The 22,121-nt window shown below is 44.7% G+C and overlaps 1 protein-coding gene, 1 long non-coding RNA gene and 1 other non-coding gene across 12 annotated transcripts in view; 2 read left to right on the top strand and 1 right to left on the bottom strand.

The window, feature by feature from the left end:
* Positions 1–22,121, bottom strand: part of C12H2orf92 (chromosome 12 C2orf92 homolog) — a 39,882-nt gene that overhangs the window by 17,184 nt on the left and 577 nt on the right. For 4 of the 10 annotated variants that reach the window (XM_054547211.1, XM_054547214.1, XM_063713518.1 and 1 more), the window contains exons 2-4: positions 15,181–15,348; positions 12,098–12,199; positions 10,754–10,837 (exon numbers count right to left, since the gene is read on the bottom strand). In XM_054547211.1, coding sequence (XP_054403186.1) covers positions 10,754–10,837; positions 12,098–12,199; positions 15,181–15,348 — 354 coding nt within the window. Of the gene's footprint in view, positions 1–10,753; positions 10,838–12,093; positions 12,200–15,180; positions 15,349–15,565; positions 17,511–22,121 lie in introns of those variants that run through there. The other 6 variants (XM_054547222.2, XM_063713519.1, XM_054547221.2 and 3 more) reach the window with 6 other exon arrangements.
* LOC134759686 (uncharacterized) lies at positions 13,398–15,218 on the top strand. Its single transcript, XR_010136248.1, has 2 exons — positions 13,398–13,570; positions 13,801–15,218. It is a non-coding gene; the product is annotated as an uncharacterized LOC134759686 (long non-coding RNA).
* Positions 21,933–22,073, top strand: LOC112132233 (U4 spliceosomal RNA). Its single transcript, XR_002914028.1, has one exon. It is a non-coding gene; the product is annotated as a U4 spliceosomal RNA (small nuclear RNA).

The following is a 22,121-nucleotide window of genomic DNA, read 5'->3' as shown; positions in this document are numbered from 1 at the left end:
AAATGGACATGTAGCAGCTGCACCATCTTACCTTCCCACCAGCAATGTATGAGGGTTTCAATTTCCTTCATCCTCACCAATATTTGTTATTTTTCTTTTTAAAAAAATAGCCATTCTGGCTGGGCACGGTGGCTCACACCTGTAATCCCAGCACTTTGGGAGGCCGAGGAGGGCAGATCACCTGAGGTCAGGAGTTCGTGACCAGCCTGGCCCACATGGCAAAACCCCATCTCTACTAAAAATGCAAAAATTAGCCAGGCTTGGTGGCAGGCACCTATAATCCCAGCTACTAGGGAGGCTGAGGCAGGAGAATTGCTTGAACTTGGGAGGTAGAGGTTGCAGTGATCCGAGATTGTGCCACTGCACTCCAGCCTGGGTGACAGCAAGACTTTGTCTCAAAAAAAGAAAAACAAAGGCCGGCACAGTGGCTCATACCTGTAATCCCAGCAATTTGGGAGGTCAAGGCGGGAAGATCACGAGGTCAGGAGATCGAGACCATCTGGCTAACACAGTGAAACCCCATTTCTACTAAAAATACAAAAAATTAGCCAGGCGTGGTGGCAGGCGCCTGTAGTCCCAGCTACTCAGGAGTCTGAGGCAGGAGAATGGCATGAACCTGGGAGGCAGAGTTTGCAGTGAGCCGAGATCACACCACACACTCCAGCCTGGGCGACAGAGCAAGACTTTGTCTCAAAAAAAAAGAAAGAAAGAAAGAAAAAAAATAGCCATTCTAGGCTGGGCGTGGTGGCTAATGCCTGTAATCCCAGCACTTTGGGAGGCCGAGGCGGGTGGCTCACGAGGTCAGGAGATCGAGACCATCCTGGCTAACACAGTGAAACCCCGTCTCTACTAAAAATACAAAAACTTAGCCATGTGTGGTGGCGGGCACCTGTAGTCCCAGCTACTCGGGAGGCTGAGGCAGGAGAATGCTGTGAGCCCGGGAGGCGGAGCTTGTGGTGAGCCAAGATTGTGTCACTACGCTCCAGCCTGGGCGACAGAGCAAGACTCTGTCTCAAAAAAAAAAAAAAAAAAAAAGCCATTCTAAGAAGTGTGAATAGTGATATTTTGCATTTCCCTAATGACTAACAATGTTGAGCATCTTTTTATGTGTTTATTGGCCATTTGTATATCTTCTTTGGAAAATGGCTATTCAAGTTATTTGCCCATTTTTGGAGTGGGTTGTTTGTTTGTTTTGTTGTTAAGTTACAGGAGTTTGCTGTGTCTTCTGGATATTGATTCCTCATCAGATATGTGAATTGCAAATGTTTTCTCTCATTCTGTGGGAGACATGCCTTTGATATACAACAGTTTTTAATTTTGATGATGTCCAATTTAGCTATTTTTTCTCTTTTTGCCTGCTTTTGGTGTCAGACTTAAAACATCACATGCCTAATTCAAGGTCATGAAGATTTTCACCTATGTTTACTTCTAAGAGACTAATAGCTTTAGCTCATAAATTTAGATCTTTGACCCACTTTGAATTTTTGTATATGGTATAAGGTAATGAGCTAGCTTCATTCTTTTGCCTGTGACCTTCCAGTTTTCCCAGGACCATCTGTTGAAGAGACTATCATTTCCATTCTGTTGGCTTTGACATTGTTGAAAATCAACTGACTGGCCGGGCACGGGGGCTCACGCCTGTAATCCCAGCACTTTGGGAGGCCGAGGCAGGCAGATCATGAGGTCAGGAGATTGAGACCATCCTGGCTAACACAGTGAAACCCTATCTCTATTGAAAATACAAAAAATTAGCCAGGCGTGGTGGCAGGAGCCTGTAGTCCTAGCTACTCGGGAGGCTGAGGCAGGAGAATGGCAAGAACCTGGGAGGCAGAGCTTGCAGTGAGCTGAGATCACACCACTGCACTCCAGCCTGGGCGACAGAGCGAGACTCCGTCTCAAAAAAAAAAAAAAATTAGCTGGGCACGGTGGTGCATACCTGTAATCCCAGCTACTCGGGAGGCTGAGGCAGGAGAATGGCATGAACCTGGGAGGCAGAGCTTGCAGTGAGCTGAGATCACACCACTGCACTCCAGCCTGGGCGACAGAGCGAGACTCCGTCTCAAAAAAAAAAAAAATTAGCTGGGCACGGTGGCGCATACCTGTAATCCCAGCTACTCGGGAGGCTGAGGCAGGAGAATGGCATGAACCTGGGAGGCAGAGCTTGCAGTGAGCTGAGATCACACCACTGCACTCCAGCTTGGGCGACAGAGCGAGACTCCATCTCAAAAAAAAATAAAAATTAGCTGGGCATGGTGGCGCATACCTGTAATCCCAGCTACTAGGGAGGCTGAGGCAGGAGAATGGCGTGAACCCGGGAGGTGGAGCTTGCAGTGAGCTGAGATCGCGCCACTGCACTCCAGCCTGGGCGACAGAGCGAGGCTCCATCTCAAAAAAAAAAAAAAAAAAGAAAAACTGACCATAGACATATGCATTTCTTTCTGAACTTTCTATTCTAGTCTACTGGTCTATATGATTAGCCTTATACTAGTATCACACTGTTTTGATAACTGTGCTCTGTAGCAAGTTTTGAAATGAGAAAGTGAAATTCCTCCCATTGTTTTCTTCTTTTTCAGGACTATTTTTGCTGTTTGAAGCATTTGAAATTCCATACGAATCTTATGGTAGATTTTTCTCTTGCTGGGAAAAAAGCCCTTGAGATTTTGATAGGGATTATATTGAATGTGCAGATCACTTTGGGCAATTTTGACATCTTTTTTTTTTTTTTTTTTAATAGATACCAGGTCTTACTGTGTTGCCCAGGCTGGATCTCAAACACCTAGGCTCAAGTGATCCTCTTGCCTCGGCCTCCCAAGTGCTAAGATTACAGGTGTGAGCCACCATGCCAGGTCAATTTTGACATCTTAACAATATTACGTTTTTCAGTCCATGAATATGAGATTCTTTGTTTCTCTATTTTCTTTTATCAGTGCTTTGTAGTTTTCAGTACTGGTATAAGTCTTTCAATTTCTCGGCTAAGTTTATCTCTAAGTATTTTATTCTTTTTGATATAATCATAAATGGAATTAATTGTTCTCACAACTTGTTTGGATTATTAGTGTATATATTGTTAGTGTATAAAAACACAGCTGATTTTTGTGTGTTCAATTTGTACCCCACAACTTTGCTAAATGCATTTACTGGTTCTAACATGTTTTTGTGTGTGTGTGTGAAGTCTATATGGTTTCCAACATATAAGATCAAGTCATCTGCAACCAGAAATAATTTTATTTCTTCCTTTCTGATTTGGATGCCTCATTTCTTTTTTTTGCCTAATGACTCTGACTATGACTTCCAGTACTGTATTGAATAGAACTGGTGAGAACAGGCATCCTTGCCTTGTTCCTGATCTTTGAGGAAAACTTTCAGTCTTTCAACATTGAGCATGATATCATCCGTGGGTTTTTCAAACAGGCCTTTATTATGTTGTGGTAGTTTCCTTCTATTTCTAGTTTGTTGAGTGTTTTTTTTTAATCATGAAAGGGTGTTGAATTTTGTCAAATGCTATATCTGCATCAATTGAAATGATATTTTTTCTCCTTCATTATATTAATGTGGTATATTACAGTGATTGATTTTTATTATGTTCAACCATCCTTCTGTTCCAGAAATAAATCCTTCTTGGTCTGGTGTATAGTCCTTTTAATAGGCTATTGGATTTGGTTTGCTAATATTCTGTTGAGGATTTTTCTGTTTATATTTACAAGAGACATTTGTTTTTAGTCTTTTTGTAGTGACTTTGTCTGCCTTTGGTATCAGGGCCATACTGGCCTCTTAGAGTAAGCTAGGAAGTGTTTCTTCCTCTTCAGCTTCTTGGAAGGGTTTGAGGACTGGTGTTAGTTCTTATTTATAGCTTTTGTAGATTTTGCCAGAGAACACATCTAATTCTAGACTTTCTTCGTTGGAAAGTTTTGATTACTGATTCATTCTCCTTACTTGTTATGTGTCTATTCACATTTTCTTATTTCTTCTGGAGTCAATTTTGGTAGTTCGTGTGCTTCCAGGAATTTTAAAATTTCATCTAGGTCATCCAATTTGTGAGCATACAAATGTTTATATTCTTCTCTCATTAAATGTTTTCTATTTCCAGAAAATTAGTAGGAATATTCCCACTCTAATTTCTGAATTAATAATGGGTCCTCTTCTTTCTTTACCTATCTAGCTAGAAGTTTGTCGATTTTATTGGTCTTTTTAAGTAACTAATTTTGGGTTTCATCCATTCTCTTCTATTGTTTTTCTGTTATTTCACTTCTTTCTTCTGTATACTTTACTATGTCCTTCTTCCTCCCAGCTTTCAACTTAATATGCTTTTCTTTTTCTAGTTCCTTTAGGTGTACAATTAGGTTATTTATTTAAGATCCTTTTTTTTTTTGAGACGGAGTCTTTCACTGTTGCCAGGCTGGAGGGCAGTGGCACCATCTCGGCTCACTGCAAGCTCCACCTCCTGGGTTCACGTCATTCTCCTGCCTCAGCCTCCCGAATAGCTGGGACTACAGGTGCCTGCCACCACGCCTGGCTAATTTTTTGTACTTTTAGTAGCGACAGGGTTTCACCACGTTAGCCAGGATGGTCTCTGTCTCCTGACCTCGTGATCCGCCCGCCTCGGCGTCCCAAAGTGCTGGGATTACAGGCGTGAGAAGATCCTCTTTTTTAATTAATGTATTTGTATCTATAAATTTCCCTCTTGGCATTGCTTTCACTGCATCCCAAGTTTTGGCATGGTGTGTTTAATTTGCACTTATCTCAAGGCAGTTTCTAAATTTCCTTGTGATTTCTTCTTTGACCCATTGATTATTTAAGAGTGTGTTGCTTAATCTCCGTGTGTGTAAATATTCCATATTTCCCTCTGTTGTAGATTTCTAGTTTCATTCCATTGGGATCTGAAAAGATACTTTGTATTATTTCAGTCTTTTTCAATTAATGAAGATTTGTGTCCTAACATATGGGTTATCCTGGCAAATATTCATATGCTCTTGAGAAGAATACATATTCTTCTGTTGTTGGGTGGATTGTTCTGGATATGTCTGCTAGGTCTAATTGGTTTAGAGTGCTGTTCAAGTCTTCTATTCCTTTACTGTTCTTCTGTCCAGTTCTTTTTTTTTTTTTTTTTTTTTTTTTTTTTGACACAGAGTCTCGCTCTGTCTCCCGTGCTGGAGTGCAGTGGAGCCATCTAGGCTCACTGCAATCTCTGCCTCCCTGGTTCAAGCGATTCTCCTGCCTCAACCCCCCAAGTAGCTGGGACTACAGGCGCGTGCCACCACGCCCGGCTAATTTTTTGTTTTTTTTGAGACGGAGTCTTGCTCTGTCTCCCAGGCTGGAGTGCAGTGGCACAATCTCGGCTCACTGCAAGCTCCACCTCCCAGGTTCATGCCATTCTCCTGCCTCAGCCTCCTGAGTAGCTGGGACTACAGGTGCCCGCCACCACGCCTGGATAATTTTGTGTATTTTTAGTAGAGATGGGGTTTCACCGTGTTAGCCAGGATGGTCTCGATCTCCTGACCTCATGATCTGCCCACCTCGGCCTCCTAAAGTGCTGGGATTACAGGCGTGAGCCACCACGCCCAGCCAATTTTTTGTATTTTTAGTAGAAATGGGGTTTCACCATGTTAGCCAGGATGGTCTCAATCTCGTGATCTTGTGATCTGCCCACCTCAGCCTCCCAAAGTGCTGGGACTACAGGCCACCGTGCCCGGCCTCTTTTGTCTAGTTCTATTCATTATTGAGAGGAGGATACTGAAGTCTCCAACTATCCTTGTCTCTCATAAACCATGTAACATCTATTTTGTCTGAAAATAATACAGCCACCTCAGCTCTCTTTTGGCTATTATTTGCATGAAATACATTTTCCATTCTTTTACTTTCAACCTCCTTGTATTCCCTAAGTCAATCTCTTAGAGATAGTAGATACAGGGACAGGTTTTTAAATCCAATTTTCAAATCTCTGCCTTTTAATAAGAGTTTAATCCATTTAAATTTAATGTGATTACTGATTAAAAAGTATTTAATCTGCCATTTTGCTGTTTTGTTTTTGAGATGGAGTCTCACTCTGTTGCCCAGGCTGAAGTGCAGAGGCACGATCTCGGCTCACTGCAACCTCTGCCTCCCAGGTTCAAGTGATTCTCCTGCCTCAGCCTCCCAAGTAGCTGGGATTACAGGCATGCACCACCACGCTCAGCTAATTTTTGTATTTTAGTAAAGATGGGGTTTCACCATGTTGGCCAGGCTGGTCTCAAACTCCTGAGCTTAAGTGATCTGCCCACCTTGGCCTCCCAAAGTGCTGGGCTTACAGGCGTGAGCCACCAGGCTCGGCCATTTTGCTATTTGTTGTGTATATGTGTGTTGTGTTTTTGGTCATTTAGGGGTTTGTGTTTTGTGTGTGTTTTCTTTTGCTCTTCATTCCCCCATTACTGCTTTTTTTAAAAGTTGGTCCTTTATAATGTTCCATTCGACTCTTTATTTCTTTTTTTTTTTTTTTGAGACGGAGTCTCGCTGTCGCTCAGGCTGGAGTGCAGTGGCGCGATCTCGGCTCACTGCAGGCTCCACCCCCCAGGGTTCATGCCATTCTCCTGCCTCAGCCTCCCGCGTAGCTGGGACTACAGGCGCCTGCCACCTCGCCCAGCTAATTTTTTGTATTTTTTTAGTAGAGACAGGGTTTCACCGTGTTAGCCAGGATGGTCTCGATCTCCTGACCTCGTGATCCGCCCACCTCGGCCTCCCAAAGTGCTGGGATTACAGGAGTGAGCCACCATGCCTGGCCTCGACTCTTTATTTCTTTTTCTTTTCTTTTCTTTTTTTTTTTTTTTGAGATAGAGTTTCACTCTTGTTGCCCAGGCTGGAGTGCAATGGCGTGATCTCGGGTCACGGCAACCTCCGCCTCCCGGGTTCAAGCAATTCTCCTGCCTCAGGCTCCCAAGTAGCTGGGATTACAGGCACCTGCCACCATGCCCGGCTAATTTTTGTATTTTTAGTAGAGATGGGGTTTCATCATGTTGGCCAGGCTGGTCTCAAACTCCTGACCTCAGGTGATGCCCCCACCTCAGCCTCCCAAAGGGTTGGGATTACAGGCGTGAGCCATCCCGCCTGGCTTCGACTCTTTCTTTTACTCTTTTATTCCATATTTTTTTAGTTATTATTTACTGGTTACCTTGGAAACACCTAAACTAGTTAAAATTTGTTTAAACACCTCGTATCTTAAATTTTTAACAACCTAGTTTGAATAGTATCAACTTAGTTTCCATAGTATACAAACACTCTGCACATATATATCTCTATTCCCTTCCCTTTATATTGTTGTTATTACAGAGTTTATCCTTATACATTATATGACCATTAACAGTTGTGTAATTACAATTTCATGCATTCGCCTTTTAAATAATATTTTTAAAAGGCAGAAGTTACAGATGAAACCTAAAGTACAATAAGACTTTTAGAGCTGGTAGTTACCTTTACCAGCATTTTTTTTTCTTATGTCTTCAAGTGACTGTCAAATGTCCCTTCATTTCAGCCTGAAGGGCTCTCTTTGCCATTTCTCATAAGGCGGGTCTCTCAGCTTTTGTTTATCTGAAAATGTTCTGTTTCTCTTTTATTCTGGAAAGATAATTTTGTCAGATAGAGAATTCTTGTTTGACAGTATTTTTCTTCTTTTTCTTTCAAGAAAGGATCTCACTCCCATCACCCAGGCTGGAATGCAGTGGCGCAGTCTCAGCTCACTGCAGCCTGGACTTCCCAGGCTCAGGTGATCCTCCCGCCTCAGTTTGCTGAATAGCTGGGACTACAGGTGTGCACCATTACACCCAACTAATTTTTGTGTGTGTGTGTATTTTTAGTGGAAACAGGGTTTTGCCATATTGCCCAGGCTGGTCTCGAATTCCTGGGCTCAAGTGGTCTGCCCACATCAGCCTCCCAAAGTGCTGGGATTACAGGCATGAGCCACCATGCCCTGCTGATTACATTATTTTTCTTTCAGAACTTTGAATGTGCCATCCTACTGCCTTCTACCCTCTGTGGTTGTTGAGGAGAAATGAGTGGTGAATTTTATTGAGGGTTCCTTTTATGCTGAGTCACTTCTCTGTTGCTGCTTTCAAGATTCTCTTTGTGTCTGGATTTTGACAATTTGATGATAATGTGTTTCACTGTGAATCTCTGAGTGTTCTGCTTGGAGTTCATTGAGTAACTTGAATGTGCATATTCATGTCTTTCAACATATTCAGGAAGTTTGGGGCCATTCTTTATTCAAACATTCTCTTCATATCTCTCTGTCTTCCCCTTCTGAGATTCCCATAATGTATATTTTAGTATGCTTGATGATGCCCCACAAGTCTCACATGTTCTATTCATTTTCTTTTTTTCTTTCTGCTTCTCAGGCTGGATACTTTCAATGTCTTATCTTCAAGTGGGCTGATCCTTTCTTTTTTTTTTTTTTTTTTTTTTTGAGACAGAGTCTTGCTCTGTTGCCCAGGCTGGAGTGCAATGGCGTGATCTTGGCTCACTGCAAGCTCTGCCTTCCAGGTTCATGCCATTCTCCTGCCTCAGCCTCCCGAGTAGCTGGGACTACAGGCACCCACCACCACGTCCTGCTAATTTTTTGTGTTTTTAGTAGAGACGGAATTTCACCATGTTAGCCAGGATGGTCTTGATCTCCTGACCTCGTGACCCACCCGCCTCGGCCTCCCAAAGTTCTGGGATTACAGGCATGTGCCAACTACTCATTTATTACACTTTTCAACTCTAGAACTTTTCTTTGGCTCTTTTCAATAATTTCTATCTCTTTATTGATATTATTTTATTTATATATTGTTTTCCTGATTTCCTTAAGTTATTTGTTCATGGTCTCCTTTAGTTCAGTGAACATTGTGAAGATGGTTGATTTAACATCTTGTGTAACAATTTTAATTCCCAGGTTTCCTCAGGAACAAGTTCTGCCAAATTCCTTTTTCCTGTGAATGATCCATCCTTTCCTGTTTCTTTGTATGTTTTATAATTTTATGTTGAGAGATGGACATTCTGTGTATTACATTTTGATAACTCTGGAAATCTAATCCTGTCTTTCAGTGATTGTTGATTTTTGCTTATTGAAGGCCGAAGCCATTTTTTTGTAACTTTTCCAAACTAGTTTTGCAAAGTGCGTACTTCTTGTTGTGTGAGAGTGCTGAATTTTCTGTTTTCTTATCTCTGAAGTTAGTCAATGACCTGACAAAAGTTTCCTTAAGTGTCTCTCTCCAAAAAGAGAAAAACAAAAAACATTATTTCCTTAAATCCCCTCAACAGGGTTGCTTGGAAGCCTCTTCAGCCCATAGAGTTTTTTAACTGGTATTTAATAATGCCAGTTAAAACAATAGTCAGTTTTAGTGCTAACCCCTTGGAGTTCTAAAGTAGCAATCAGCAATCGAAATACACACCCTGAGTTTTAGAAGACAGGTCTCTATTGCCCACCCTGGCACCAGCAATCCTCACTAGGAATGTGGACTGCTGTCCACACTGCTGCCCATCACAGGGCTTGGGAATGGAAGATGGTAACCACTACTCAAAATGCTGAAATTCGGCAGCCTCTTCATCAAGCTCACTCTTGGACACTGCAAGCGTTCTACTAGACACCAATATTCCATAGCTACTTAACATAGTTCTTGCCAGCTCAGTTGTTGTTTTGGTAAAGGCACAGATTCCTGGAGCTCCCCACCCCATCTTCCATCTGGGCCTTAGTTTTTCTCAAATAGTAAATGAGAGGCTTGGAGTAGATGAATGAGTCACAGCCTAGAATCACCTGAAGGGCTTTAAAAACTAGTGATGCAAAGGTCTCACCCCACCTCACAGAATCTGATCACTGAAAGTGCAACAAGATGTCTCTCTCTTTTTTTTCAATAGACAGTACAGCTCTGATGCCCAGGCTAGAGTACAGTGGCACAATCATAGCTCATGGCAGCCTCAAACTCCTGGGCTCAAAAGATCCTCCCACCTCAGCCTCCCGAGTAGCTGGGACCACAGGCACATGCCACCATACTTGGCTAATTTGTCGTGTGTCAGGGGGGAGTTTTTTTAGTGTTTTTTGATATGTTGCTCAGGCTGGTCCTGAATTTCTGTCCTCCAGCAATCCTCCCGCCCTGGCCTCCCAAAGCACTGGGATCATAGGTATGAGGCACCGCACCCGGTCAAGGGGTGTCTTTGTTTTTTTTTTTTTTCTTTGTTTTTTTTTTTGAGATGGAGTCTTGCTCTGTCGCCCAGGCTGGAGTGCAGTGGCATGATCTCGGCTCACTGCAAGCTCTGCCTCCCGGGTTCAAGCAATTATCCTGCCTCAACCTCCCGAGTAGCTGGGATTACAGGTGCACACCACCATGCCCAGCTAATTTTTGTATTTTTTTAGTAGAGATGGGGTTTCACCATGTTGGCCAGGCTCGTCTCGAACTCCTGACCTCAGGTGATCCACCCACCTCGGCCTCCCAAAGTGCTGGGATTACAGGCCTGAGCCACCACGCCGGCCTGGGGTGTCTCTTTTAAACAGTCTCCCCAGGGTATTCTCACACTACCAGATAGTAGCCCTGCTCCTGCTCCATAGATCACTCTTTGAGGAGCAGGATCCTTTCCAGGTGTTTATTTTCCACGTTTGGATTAATTTATTGAGGTTTTGACTCATAGAGAAACAGATTCTAGCCTCAAGGCAAAGTACTTGCTTTCCCCTCAAAGGCTACTTGAGAGACAACCAGGGACAAGCATGCAACTCTTCAAACACAGGCTAAAGGCTTCATAGCAGGAGGCTACTTACCAAATATTTTAGCCAAATGTTCCTCTCGCTCATTTGAACCTGATGCAAATGCAGCACTGTTCAAGCTCTTTTGTTGGGAATAGCCTACGGGAAAATAAACCATGGCTGTGATTAAGTCTTTCATTGGGTCTGCAGGTACTCCTTTTAAATTGATAGTCTTCTGCACGGCATTTTGAGGGGAGCATCATGCACTTGGCCTGAACCCACCTATTCTGAGTGTCACAGAGCATTCACGAAGTGTCTGCAAGCATCTGAAGTTCCAACACAACACCAGGGGCTAAGCTCATTTTCACATAGTCTCTTGACAGACAATATGCATAAGCATTGAGAGATTTGTGCACATGGCAGGTTTAACTCTAAAGGAAAACTGGTAGAAAGGCCTACATGGTATATGGCAAATGATTTCAAGTACAACCACTTTGATCCAATGAATGACAAATGCACAGTTCTCTGTTAATAAGACACTGATAAATCATTAAGAATAGACATACGTAATCATGCAAGCACTTTGCTAAAAACGTGTTCCTCAAAATGTATCTACCAAGGGAGCATCACAAAACATGGTGCAGGGCAAGCTATTGAGATTATGCAGTGAAATATTCATATCTTTTCTCAATGGCTTGTGGAATGCATTGGCAGAGTGATTAGTTACTAAATTGCTTTACTGAGAGTCTTATAATTCATGGCACACATAGCTGGCTTATTCTGATAACTAATTACTCATTGTTACTTTTCTTCCTAATTCACATGATGTCCACCTTACAGGGTTTCTCTTTTCTTCATGTGATTTGGGGTTAATATGCATTATTTTTGCATATGTGGCCAGCCGCTTCCTCTCAGCATTGGCACTGGAGTGTCAGTGCTGGAGGAGAAATCAGCTCTGCTTCTCTGGGCAAATATTTTACAGAGGATGGGGTGGAATGACGGCAGAGGTGACAGGGAGGGACGCAGGAAGACATTGCTCTCCCAAGCCGGTGACTTGGGCACTCATGGGCAGTGATCTATGAAGCACTGGTGAATAGAAAGTGATTACACTTCTCATAGCTCCTGTTACAAGGAACAGTGAACCCCACTTGCAAACTGGGTTTCTGTCCTCTGCATAGCCTCCAGAGTGGGATCACCCCAAAATACAGGGATATTCACACTGAAGCCTATAGACTCCCATATTGGGAGGAAGACTGTAGAGGGGATTTCAGAGAGTTCTTCACATTTCAGTTTGGCTTTGCACCCCCCCCACCACAGTAGTTAATTTAAGGAATGCTAAAATGCTGGCATCGAATATTTGAGATAACACAGAGGTCTGTAAAGGTATGTGCACATGTCAGGTTAACGACATATACTTGCTTTTTTGTGTGTCTCTCTTTGTAATGGATCTGACTGCTGTTCTTGTTTCATCAAATGATGGGTCATACGGAACCTTGGAAAACACTTGCAGCAGAATTTCATCTCCAGTGAAGCAAACAAAGGCATGTTAATATCAGCAATATTTTGCTAAGTACCTAAAGCAGACTATGAATACAATGAATGCATGACACAAACTCAATGGATTTTGGACATCATGCTGTAAATGCCTTGTCTTTGGGAAGGAAACTCCAACTACCTAAATCATTTCCAAAACATTTTAATGGCATGAGACATTTGGGGCAGCAAACACCGCCCACTAAAGATATATGATCCCAAATCTCATGATACTCAGTGCCATAATTCTCCTTTTTCTTCCTCTTGTCATTCTGCCACACAAGCACTGGTGAGGCCCCCGATGATATCAGAGAAGCAGGCCTTTCCCAACCTCCTACGCCAAAGCCACAGTGGCCTCCCCCAGATTGCTATGACACAAGAAAAATAAACCACTCTTTGTTTAAGCCACTGTACGTCAGGTTTTCAGGAAATTGCAGCCAGATGCATTCTTAACTGGTACAGCAACTATGGCACCACACAGACTGCCCTCACCGGGATGATCTTGACCTCTCAGTTTTATGACCCATTATTGTACGGAGGAACCAAGCCCACGCTCCTAAAGATCATAATGCTCCTGGAGACTGGCCTAGATCAGAAGACTGCAGATCATTCACACAAGCTTTCTCCCAGCCTTATCTCTGCACAGAAACAGTATGAGGTGCTGGGAGTTCAGAGAGGAAGGTGACCTGGTGTGTGGTGTGCCTCCCCGAGCCATCTAGATGGCGGGAAAGGCAGAAGTATACACAGATACAACCAGACATGACACAGCCACACAGAGCTACAAAGCAAAGGCCAGAGAAGACAGGAGGGGAAGAAAATCAGCTTGGCCTGCGGCAGCCAGAACACAAGTACACAACTAAGCAGACTTCCGGAGGATGAAGTGGGCCCTGCTGGTGAGGCTGGGTTCTGGATTCAGTTGACCACAGTATTTACTGAGACCCAAGGTCACTCCTGTTCACCGACATTCGATGTCTCTGTCAACTCCCTTCACCAACAATCTGGTGCTCATGATCTCACTCCAGCCCTGGTAGGCCAGTGTGTGACATGCAAGACACCTGGAAACAGCCTCTAGGAAACACTAGCTCATGAGCTACAAGCATCATGAAAAGCCCTTGAAGCAGTCATTGAAGGGGTGCTGCAGACTAGCCACAGCCCACACCAAGATCACACATGACTCACACACTCCACCCCACGCTTCGTGCCACTGAAGAAGGATGTGGAGCAGGGAGCCCAACCCCAGCACTTCCTGGGATGTGACTGCCTGGGACCCGACAGACGCAAAGGGGAAAGCTGTCCTCAGAGAGTTTTGAAGCTTGTCTACAAATGTTCTATCTGAAAATTGCACCTACAAAAACAGAGGTAGGAGCCGTGGGGGCAGAAACAAAGCAGAACAGATTCTATACACTCGGAAATCTCTTTGTTTATAAAGCTGTTGCTAATTCATGAGGGTTACATTTTTGAAATATATTAAGTTCTCCGGCTTCTGGCTTCCCTGGGAAGCAGCAGTTCTACTTTCCCTTCCAGGCTTTCCTTGCTAAGTCACAGAAAACAGTCCTCACAAAGCCCACTCATCCTGTATTTATTCTCAGTGCATTTCCAGGGCTGTTGGTCCTCGGTGGTTTCTACTCGCTTGATGTAACAGGAGCTCACCACAGAGACACCAGAAAATGAACCATCAGGGCCACCAGGACAATGAGGAGCTGCTCTCACCACCCCCCCTTGATGACCGTGCCGACCTACGAGTCCCTGGAAATGCTGCCCAGAGGGAACTGCAGAGTTGAGCCGTGGCCTCCAACGCCAAGGCCCACCTGGTGTGAGCTGGGCTGGTCAGTGGGCTCTTGAGCGGTGATGGGAGCTTCCCAAACCCCCAACCGGACTCCCATCTTCAGATGCAATCACTCCCCTCCCACACATATGGGGCCGAATTCAGAGACACTGGAGTCACCTGCAAGGCCGAGAACAAGGCTTCTGCCTCCTAGACAGCAGGTGCTGAGGGCACAGCTAGGGGGACTGCAAGTGATACCTGCATCTGCTCATTCATCCCCTCCTGGTCACCTGCCAGGCAGTCGTCTATGCAGACTGCCCGAGGCCTCTGTGATGGTTCCCATAGGGAGGAGCAAGCCCAGCGCTCCTGACACGGACAGCTGCCGGAACGGAGACCCATCGGGTGTCGAGAGATCTGCTCCCTTGCAAGCAGGAATGAACAGGCATCGCTCTGTGATCCGAATGCCTCCTAACCCAGGGGGAAGCATCAGCGCCACTCTCCCGGTTGCTCTTTCTCACACCTAAGGCGACCCTCAACCTTCACTCCTGACGCACAGCCCAGGCACCCTCAGGAGAGACTTCACTGGCATTTGGACAGCTTCCTTCAGCAGACAGCTGTGGTTCAGAACCCTTTTGTCCATCTCAGCTCTCTGCTAAAGACTTCCCTGGGCCTTAGTTTTTCTCACATGTTCAATGGAAGGTTTAGAGTGGAGACCAGTGAGTCTCAGCCTAGTGTCCCATGGAGGATTAGAAAACTACAAATGCGAAGGTCTATCCCCACACCCCAAAATCTGATGTGGGGTGTGTGTGGAATGTCTCAATTGTTAAAAACAGGATTGCCCCAGGGGTTCTCATGCACAGTTAGGGCTGAGAACCCCTGGAGGAGGTTCAGCTCGGCTTTGGGGCCTCAGAGCAGAAACTGGTGAGGCAGGTGTGTCACAGCTGGTGTGAGGTGGCATCTGACGCTGCAGTCCCACATGGCCCTGCTCTGCTCCACTCATGCTCAGTAGGGTCCTTTTGAGGTGTTTATCATCTGTTTTGCTTAATTTCCTGAGACTGTGACACGTAGACAGATTCTAGCCTCAAGGAAGAGCACCTGCCTTCCCTTCACAGCATTGGGAACAGGTTACCTGGGAGACAATGAGGACCACGCATGCAACTCTTCAAATCCAGCCTGAGGTTCCACAAGGATGGGGGTAACTCACCAAAGATTTTAGCCAAACCTTCATCAGGATTTTTTGAATCTGAGGAAAATTCAGGCCAGGTGCGGTGGCTCACGTCTTCAATCCCAGCGCTCTGGGAGGCTGAGGTGGGAGGATCACTTGAGGTCAGGAGTTCGAGACCAGCCTGGGAAACATAGGGAGACTCCGACTCTACAAAAAATAAAAAGTAATTACCTGGGTGTGGTGGTGTGCACCTGTGATCCCAGCTACTCAGGAAGCTGAGGCAGGAGGATCCATTGAGGTCAGGAGTTCATGACCAGCCTGGCCAACATGATGAAACCCCATCTCTACTAAAAATTGTATTTTAGTAATTACTAATTTACTAGTAACTTACTAATTTAGTAATTTATTAGTTTAGTAAATTTACCAGGCATGGTGGCACGTGCCTGTAATCCCAGCAACTTGGGAGGCTGAGGCAGGATAATCACTTGAACCTGGGAAGCAGAGGTTGCAGTGAGCCGAGATAGCGCCACTGCACTCCAGCCTGGGTGAGAGAGCGACACTCCATCTCAAAAAATTAAAAAATTAAAAATTAAATAAAATTAGATAGTGATGCTTCACAACTCTGTGAGTATACTAAAAACCACTGAATCATATACTTTGTAAAGGGTAAATTTGGCCAGACATGGTGGTTCACGCCTATAATTCCAGCACTTTGGGAGGCCAAGGTAGGAGGATCACTTGAGCCCAGGAGTTTGAGACCAGCCTGGGCAACATAGTGAGATCTCTATTTCTACAAAAATTTAAAAAATTAGCTGGGTGTGGTGGTACATGCCTGTGGTCCCAGCTACCTGGGAGGCTAAAGGGAGGATCCTTGGGCCTGGAATATTGAGGCTGCAATTAGCTGTGATTATGCCACTGCACTCCAGCCCTGGGTGACAGAGGGAGACCCTATCTCAAAAATAGTAACAATAAATAGAAAAATAAAATAAAGGGTGAATTTTATTATATATTATATCTCTATAAAGTTATTACTAATTTCTTTTTTTTAGACAGGATCCCACTCTGTTGCCCAAGCCTGAGGGCAGTGGTATGATCACGGCTTACTGCAGCCTCGACTTTTTGGGCTCAAGTGATCATCCCACCTCAGCCTCCCTAGTAGCTGGGACCACAGGCACGCACCACCATGCATGGCTAATTTTTAAATTTTTTATACAGACAGGCTCTCATGATGTTGCCTAAGCTTGTCACAAACTCCTGAGCTCGAGGAATCCTCCTGCCTTGGCCTCCTAAAGTGCTCGAGTTACAAGAATGAGCCACTGTACCCGGCCTAACCCTGTTATTTTTTAAACAGTGTGTATATATAGATAAAATCAGGAGGGATAGTTAGCATATGGTGGTTCTTTATACTAATCTTTCTACTTTTGCATATGTTTGGAAATGCTTACAATGAAAAGTTAAAATACGCATGTACGCCACCCTCCTATAGAGCTCGGAATTTTGAGAAAGCTTCAAAGTTAGGAAAATGTTTTCAGTTACTCCCTTCCCCCATAAACACTGAATGGCAGATTGGGGGAGGTATAGAGGGTAGAGTAGGCAGAGCATCTGTGTTCCCCACACTGTGGGAGGGAACGCCCTCCTCTGCCCCACTTAGGCTTGAAGTGAGGCCCATGTTTCTCTCCAGCTGCCACAGCAATATACCTTGGATCCAGCAGAGAACAAAGAAGAGGGCCACGGCTCTGCTCATCTTTGCCTTAGTCCATGAACCACCATGGAGAAGCCAGTCTTCTGAAGGCCCTTCAGATTCAGCAGCTATGGATTCCAGGGTACCATGGAACCTAACGGTCTGTGAAGTCACACCCGGAAGTGAGGTGGGGCCTGCTCGACCATGAGAAGGGGCAGGGCCTGTGTCTGTGGACAGTGACGGTGGCTATGCTGGTGGCCCTGAAGTGACTGCCTCTCTGCTCACTTCCCTCAGCTCCCTGGTGCCTTTCTCCATCCTGCATGTCCTGAGGGCAACAGGATATTAACCAGGACTCTGAAGTCACAAGTGATAGAAGTTCAACTAAATTGGCTGAAGCGAATTGGAAGTAGCTAGAATAGCCAGAAAAATCCTATGATCAATCAAGACATCACAGCCAGGCGCGGAGGCTCATACCTGTAATCCCAGCACTTTGGAAGGCTGAGGCAGGCGGATCACCTGAGGTCAGGAGTTCCAGACCAGCCTGGCCAACATGGTGAAACCCTGTCTCACTAACAAAGTGTTGCTATTTATTGTATTAGGTAAAATGATAACACCAAAAATAGCATAGACCAATTGATACGCCCATTTTGTTACTCACATGTCGCTATTTCCCTCTATTACATTTTATAAGTATTAAACTGTTTTCAAAGGAAAAATCTATTTTAGTACCTTGTACTACACTTTTTTTCTAGTTTTTTTCTCCATGTTCATTTTGTAATGGGTCCCACAAATTATGTAGCCAGCCCTGCCCTTGAGCCTTCATGTTCTCACAGTGTGTGTTCCATGGCTGAGATGGCAGATATCTTTTAGGGGTAAAAACTTGCACAAAGAGTTATATAGGGCCAGGCACGGTGGCTCACGCCTGTAATCCCAGCAATCTGGGAGGCCGAGGCAGGCAGATCACTTGGGGTCAGGAGTTCAAGACCAGCCTGACCAACATGGTGAAACCCCATCTCTACTAAAAATACAAAAATTAGCCAGCTGCGGTGGCAAGTGCCCATAGTCCCAGCTACTTGGGAAGCTGAGGCAGGAGAATCACTTGCACCTGGGAGGTAGAAGCTGCAGTGAGCCATGATCATACCACTACACTTCAGCCTGAGCAACAGAGTGAGACTCTGTCTCAAAAAAGAAAAAAGAAAATAATCTGCATAGAAGTGGACCCGCACAGTTCAACCCTGTGTTGAGTAGGAGCCGACTGAATCGTCTCTCAGTTCTGGAGGCTGGAGGTCTGAGATCAAGACGTACGCAGGGATGGTTCTTTCTGAGGCTGTGAGGGAAGTCTCTGTTCCAGGATGTGGGCTCAGATGTCCATCTTCTCCCTGGGCTTGCAAGCCATCTTCCCTCCATACACACCTGAGTCCACATTTCCTCTTCTAAGAACACAGGATCATACCGGATTAGGGCCTGCCCTAATGACCTCATTTTAACTTAATTTCCTCTGTAAAGACCCTATCTCCAAATACAGTCACATTCTCAGGTTCGGCGGGGTGGCTAGGACCGTAACAGCAAGTCATGTAATCCATAACAGCAGGTCATGGTAGCCACAGAAATCTTATTTCTCTAAAATACCTTCCAAAACAAAAACAAAAACTAGAATAAAAAATAACAAAGAATATATAAAACAACACAAAACCCACACCCTCACCATAACCAGAGGACAGAAAATGTCCAAATTCCAAATGACCAGTAAATAGAAAAATAAACGCTAACCCGGGCTCCATCTCTTTTGCTTCTGCTGCTGGCCTTTGCAAAGAGGAAACCTGGAGGTTCAAGAGGGTCTAAAATCTCCACCCTGAGTTTGCAAATGCTGAAAGTGTAACCTGGTTGATCAGTACAAATACCCAGGGGTGGAAGTGCCCTGGAAACAGGAGATTGGTGAGACTCTCTCTCACCAATGGACTCTCTCTCCCTCTCTAAAAAAACAATGATGTTTATTCAGGAACGGGCATTGCAATGGGAATAAGTATGGATGTGTTCCAGGAGGTAAAGGGAGACATTTTTTAAAAAAAAAATGAAAAGGGTTATATAGGCTGTTATAAGACAATCATCTTCGGGGCCAGGCAGGGTGGCTCACGCCTGTAATCCCAGCACTTTGGGAGGCCGAGGCAAGCAGATCACAAGGTCAGGAGATCGAGATCATCCTGGCTAACACGGTGAAACCCCATCTCTACTAAAAATACAAAAAATTAGCCGGGCATGGTGGCGGGCGCCTGTAGTCCCAGCTACTCGGGAGGCTGAGGCAGGAGAATGGCATGAACCCAGGAGGCGGAGCTTGCAGTGAGCCGAGACCGCACCACTGCACTCCAGCCTGGGTGACAGAGTGAGACTCCGTCTCAAAAAAAAAAAAAAACTTAGCTGGGCGTGGTGGCGGGAGCCTGTGATCCCAGCTACTTGGGAGGCTGAGGCAGGAGAATTGCCTGAACCCAACAGGTGGAGGTTGCAGTGAGCCCAGATCGCGCCACTGCACTCCAGCCTGGGCAACAGAGACTGTCTCAAAAAAAAAAAAAAAAAAAAAAAAGAGAGAGAGACCTGAAGGTGCCTCATATACTTTTCAGCGACATTCATGCATATGACAGTCTACACTCGGTGTCTGCTTTCTCTTTGCTTTTACTTAGCAATGTGTCCTGATATGTTTCATATGAAATTATATAGCACTCATTATTTTTAATGGCTACACAGTGATCTGTTTTATGAATGTATAGACACTAGATGCAAATGAATACATACCAATGACTTCATCTGCATAAAGTTCAGAAATAAGCAATACTAATATGTTTTCAAAATTCAGGATAGAGGTCACCTTGGAGGAGGAACAGGTCAGAGACAAAGGGGTAGGAGCTGACGGGGGGCTGTTCATGCTATTAGGAAAACAGGAGCCTAGAAGAGACAGGGTGACACCATTTTAAAATCAACTGCATCTTTTTTTTTTTTTTTTTTTTTGAGACAGAGTCTGGCTCTGTCACCCAGGCTGGAGTGCAATGGTGCGATCTGGGCTCACCACAACCTCCATCTCCCGGGCTCAAGCCAACCTCCCACCTCAGCCTCTGGAGTAGCTGGGACTACAGGCGCACAACATCATGCCCGGCTAATTTTTGTATTTTTTGTAGAGACAGGGTTTTACCATGTTGTCCAGGCTGGTCTCAAATTCCTGGGCTCAAGCAATCCACCCACTTACCCACTTTGGCCTCCACAAGTACTGGGATTACAGGCATGAGCTACCGTGCCCATCTGAACCCCATCTTTTTTTTTTTTTTTTTTTTTTTTTTTTTTTTTTTTGAGACGGAGTCTAACTCTGTCGCCCACGCTGGTGGCGCGATCTCGGCTCACTGCAACCTCCCCCTCCCGGGTTCAAGCGATTCTCCTACCCCAGCCTCCTGAGTAGCTGGGACTACAGATGCATGCCACCACGTCCAGCTACTTTTTTGTATTTTTAGTAAAGACACGGTTTCACCGTGTTAGCCAGGATGGTCTCAATCTCCTGACCTCGTGATCTGCCCACCTCGGCCTTCCAAAGTGCTGGGATTACAGGCATGAGCCACTGCGCCCGGCCCCAACTCCATCTTAAAACTAGCAAGGCACATTCCTTGCTAGTCCCAACCCATGGTCATAAGATGCTATGGCTAAAAGAGCAATTTAGTAATGCCTGCAAGGACAAACTCCTACGACAACAAAATGTCCAGATGCTCCAATATTGCCTAACAATATATGATTTAAGATAGTTATACTTACAGGACTCAATGGCTCACGCCTGTAATCCCAGCACTTTTGGAGTCCAAAGTGGGTGGACTGCTTGAGCTCAGGAGTTCGAGACCAGCCTGGGCAACACAGCGAAAGCCTGTCTCTACTAAAAATACAAAAAAATTAGCTGGGCATGATGGTGCACACCTGTGGTCCCAGCTACTCGGAAGGCTGAGGCAGGAGGATAGCTTGAGCCTGGGAGGTGGAGGTTGCAGGGAGCTGAGATCAGGCAACTGCACTCCAGCTTGGGCAACAAGGTGAGACCCTGTCTCAAAAAAACAAACAAACAAACAAACAAAATATATATAGAGAGAGAGAGAGTCATGCTTTGATGTATTTATGCATTAAAATGCCAAGGATAACTTTCTTTAAATCAAAAAGCACTAAATTTTGTTATGCTGTCAGCCCACCCTCATGTAGACATAGCTTAGTTTTTACATAGGTAAGACCCCATATAAAAAGAGTTTAATATAAAGAGGGTGTGTTCCCCCTCTTGCTTTCTGAGGATGGCCTACTCTGTAACTGAGTAGCTTTCAATAAACAATCGCTTCTCACTGCACTCTGCAACTTGCCTTGAATTTCTTCTGGGCAAGATCCAATAACCCTCCCTTGGGGTCTGGATGGGGACCCCTTTACCAGCAACAATATTGTTTCTTGAACTCAGTGGTGGTTATGCAAGTGTGTCCACATTTTAATCATTCATTGAAATGTACACGTACACTTGTGATTTCTGCACATTTCTGTATGACACTGTGCTTCAATTTTACAAATTTTAAGCTCACAACTCACTGGGAGAGGTATATATACAGGGAAATAACTATGGATCCGTTTGGTAAACAAATGTAGAACTCAGCTATCTTGCACTCTTGAAGCAGCTGACTCCAGTGCCGCAGGGGGCTACCTGCGTGCCAATTCCAAGCCCAAAAATCTTCGGCAGGTTACCAAAGTGTGAAGACCCTGACTGAAAAATGGGAGTAATAATACAACTACCTGATATTGTTGCAAGGATTTAATATAACGATTTAATATAACCTATGTAAAGTGGGCAGAAGTGCTCCGCAGGCACAGAGCAGGTGCTCAATAAATGCCAGGACCAAAATACCACAAAACTGTAATTTTTATGAGGAAAAGGATCTTTTCTTCAGTGCTCAACGAGGAAATATTATGGGGCCGTGCGCAATAGCTGACGCCTGTAATCCCAACGCTTTGGAAAGACTAAGCGGGAGGATTACTTAAGCTCAGGAGTTCGAGACTAGCCCGGGGAACATAGCGAGATCCCTTCTCTACAAAAAAAAATTTTTTTTAATTAGCTAGCGTTGCGCGGTGGCCGTATGGTGGCCAACAAGGTTTATCCGAAGCGCGATTATTGCTAATTGAAAACTTTTCCCAATACCCCACCGTGACGACTTGCAATATAGTCGACACTGGCCATTTTTAACAGTCTCTACGGAGACTATTTCAGTAAAAACAAATAAATAAATAAATATGGTGCGCGCCTGTA

The sequence above is a fragment of the Pongo abelii genome, chromosome 12 (assembly GCF_028885655.2).
Source record: "Pongo abelii isolate AG06213 chromosome 12, NHGRI_mPonAbe1-v2.0_pri, whole genome shotgun sequence".
Lineage (NCBI taxonomy): Eukaryota > Metazoa > Chordata > Mammalia > Primates > Hominidae > Pongo > Pongo abelii.
This window is presented reverse-complemented; position numbering and strand designations above follow the sequence as displayed.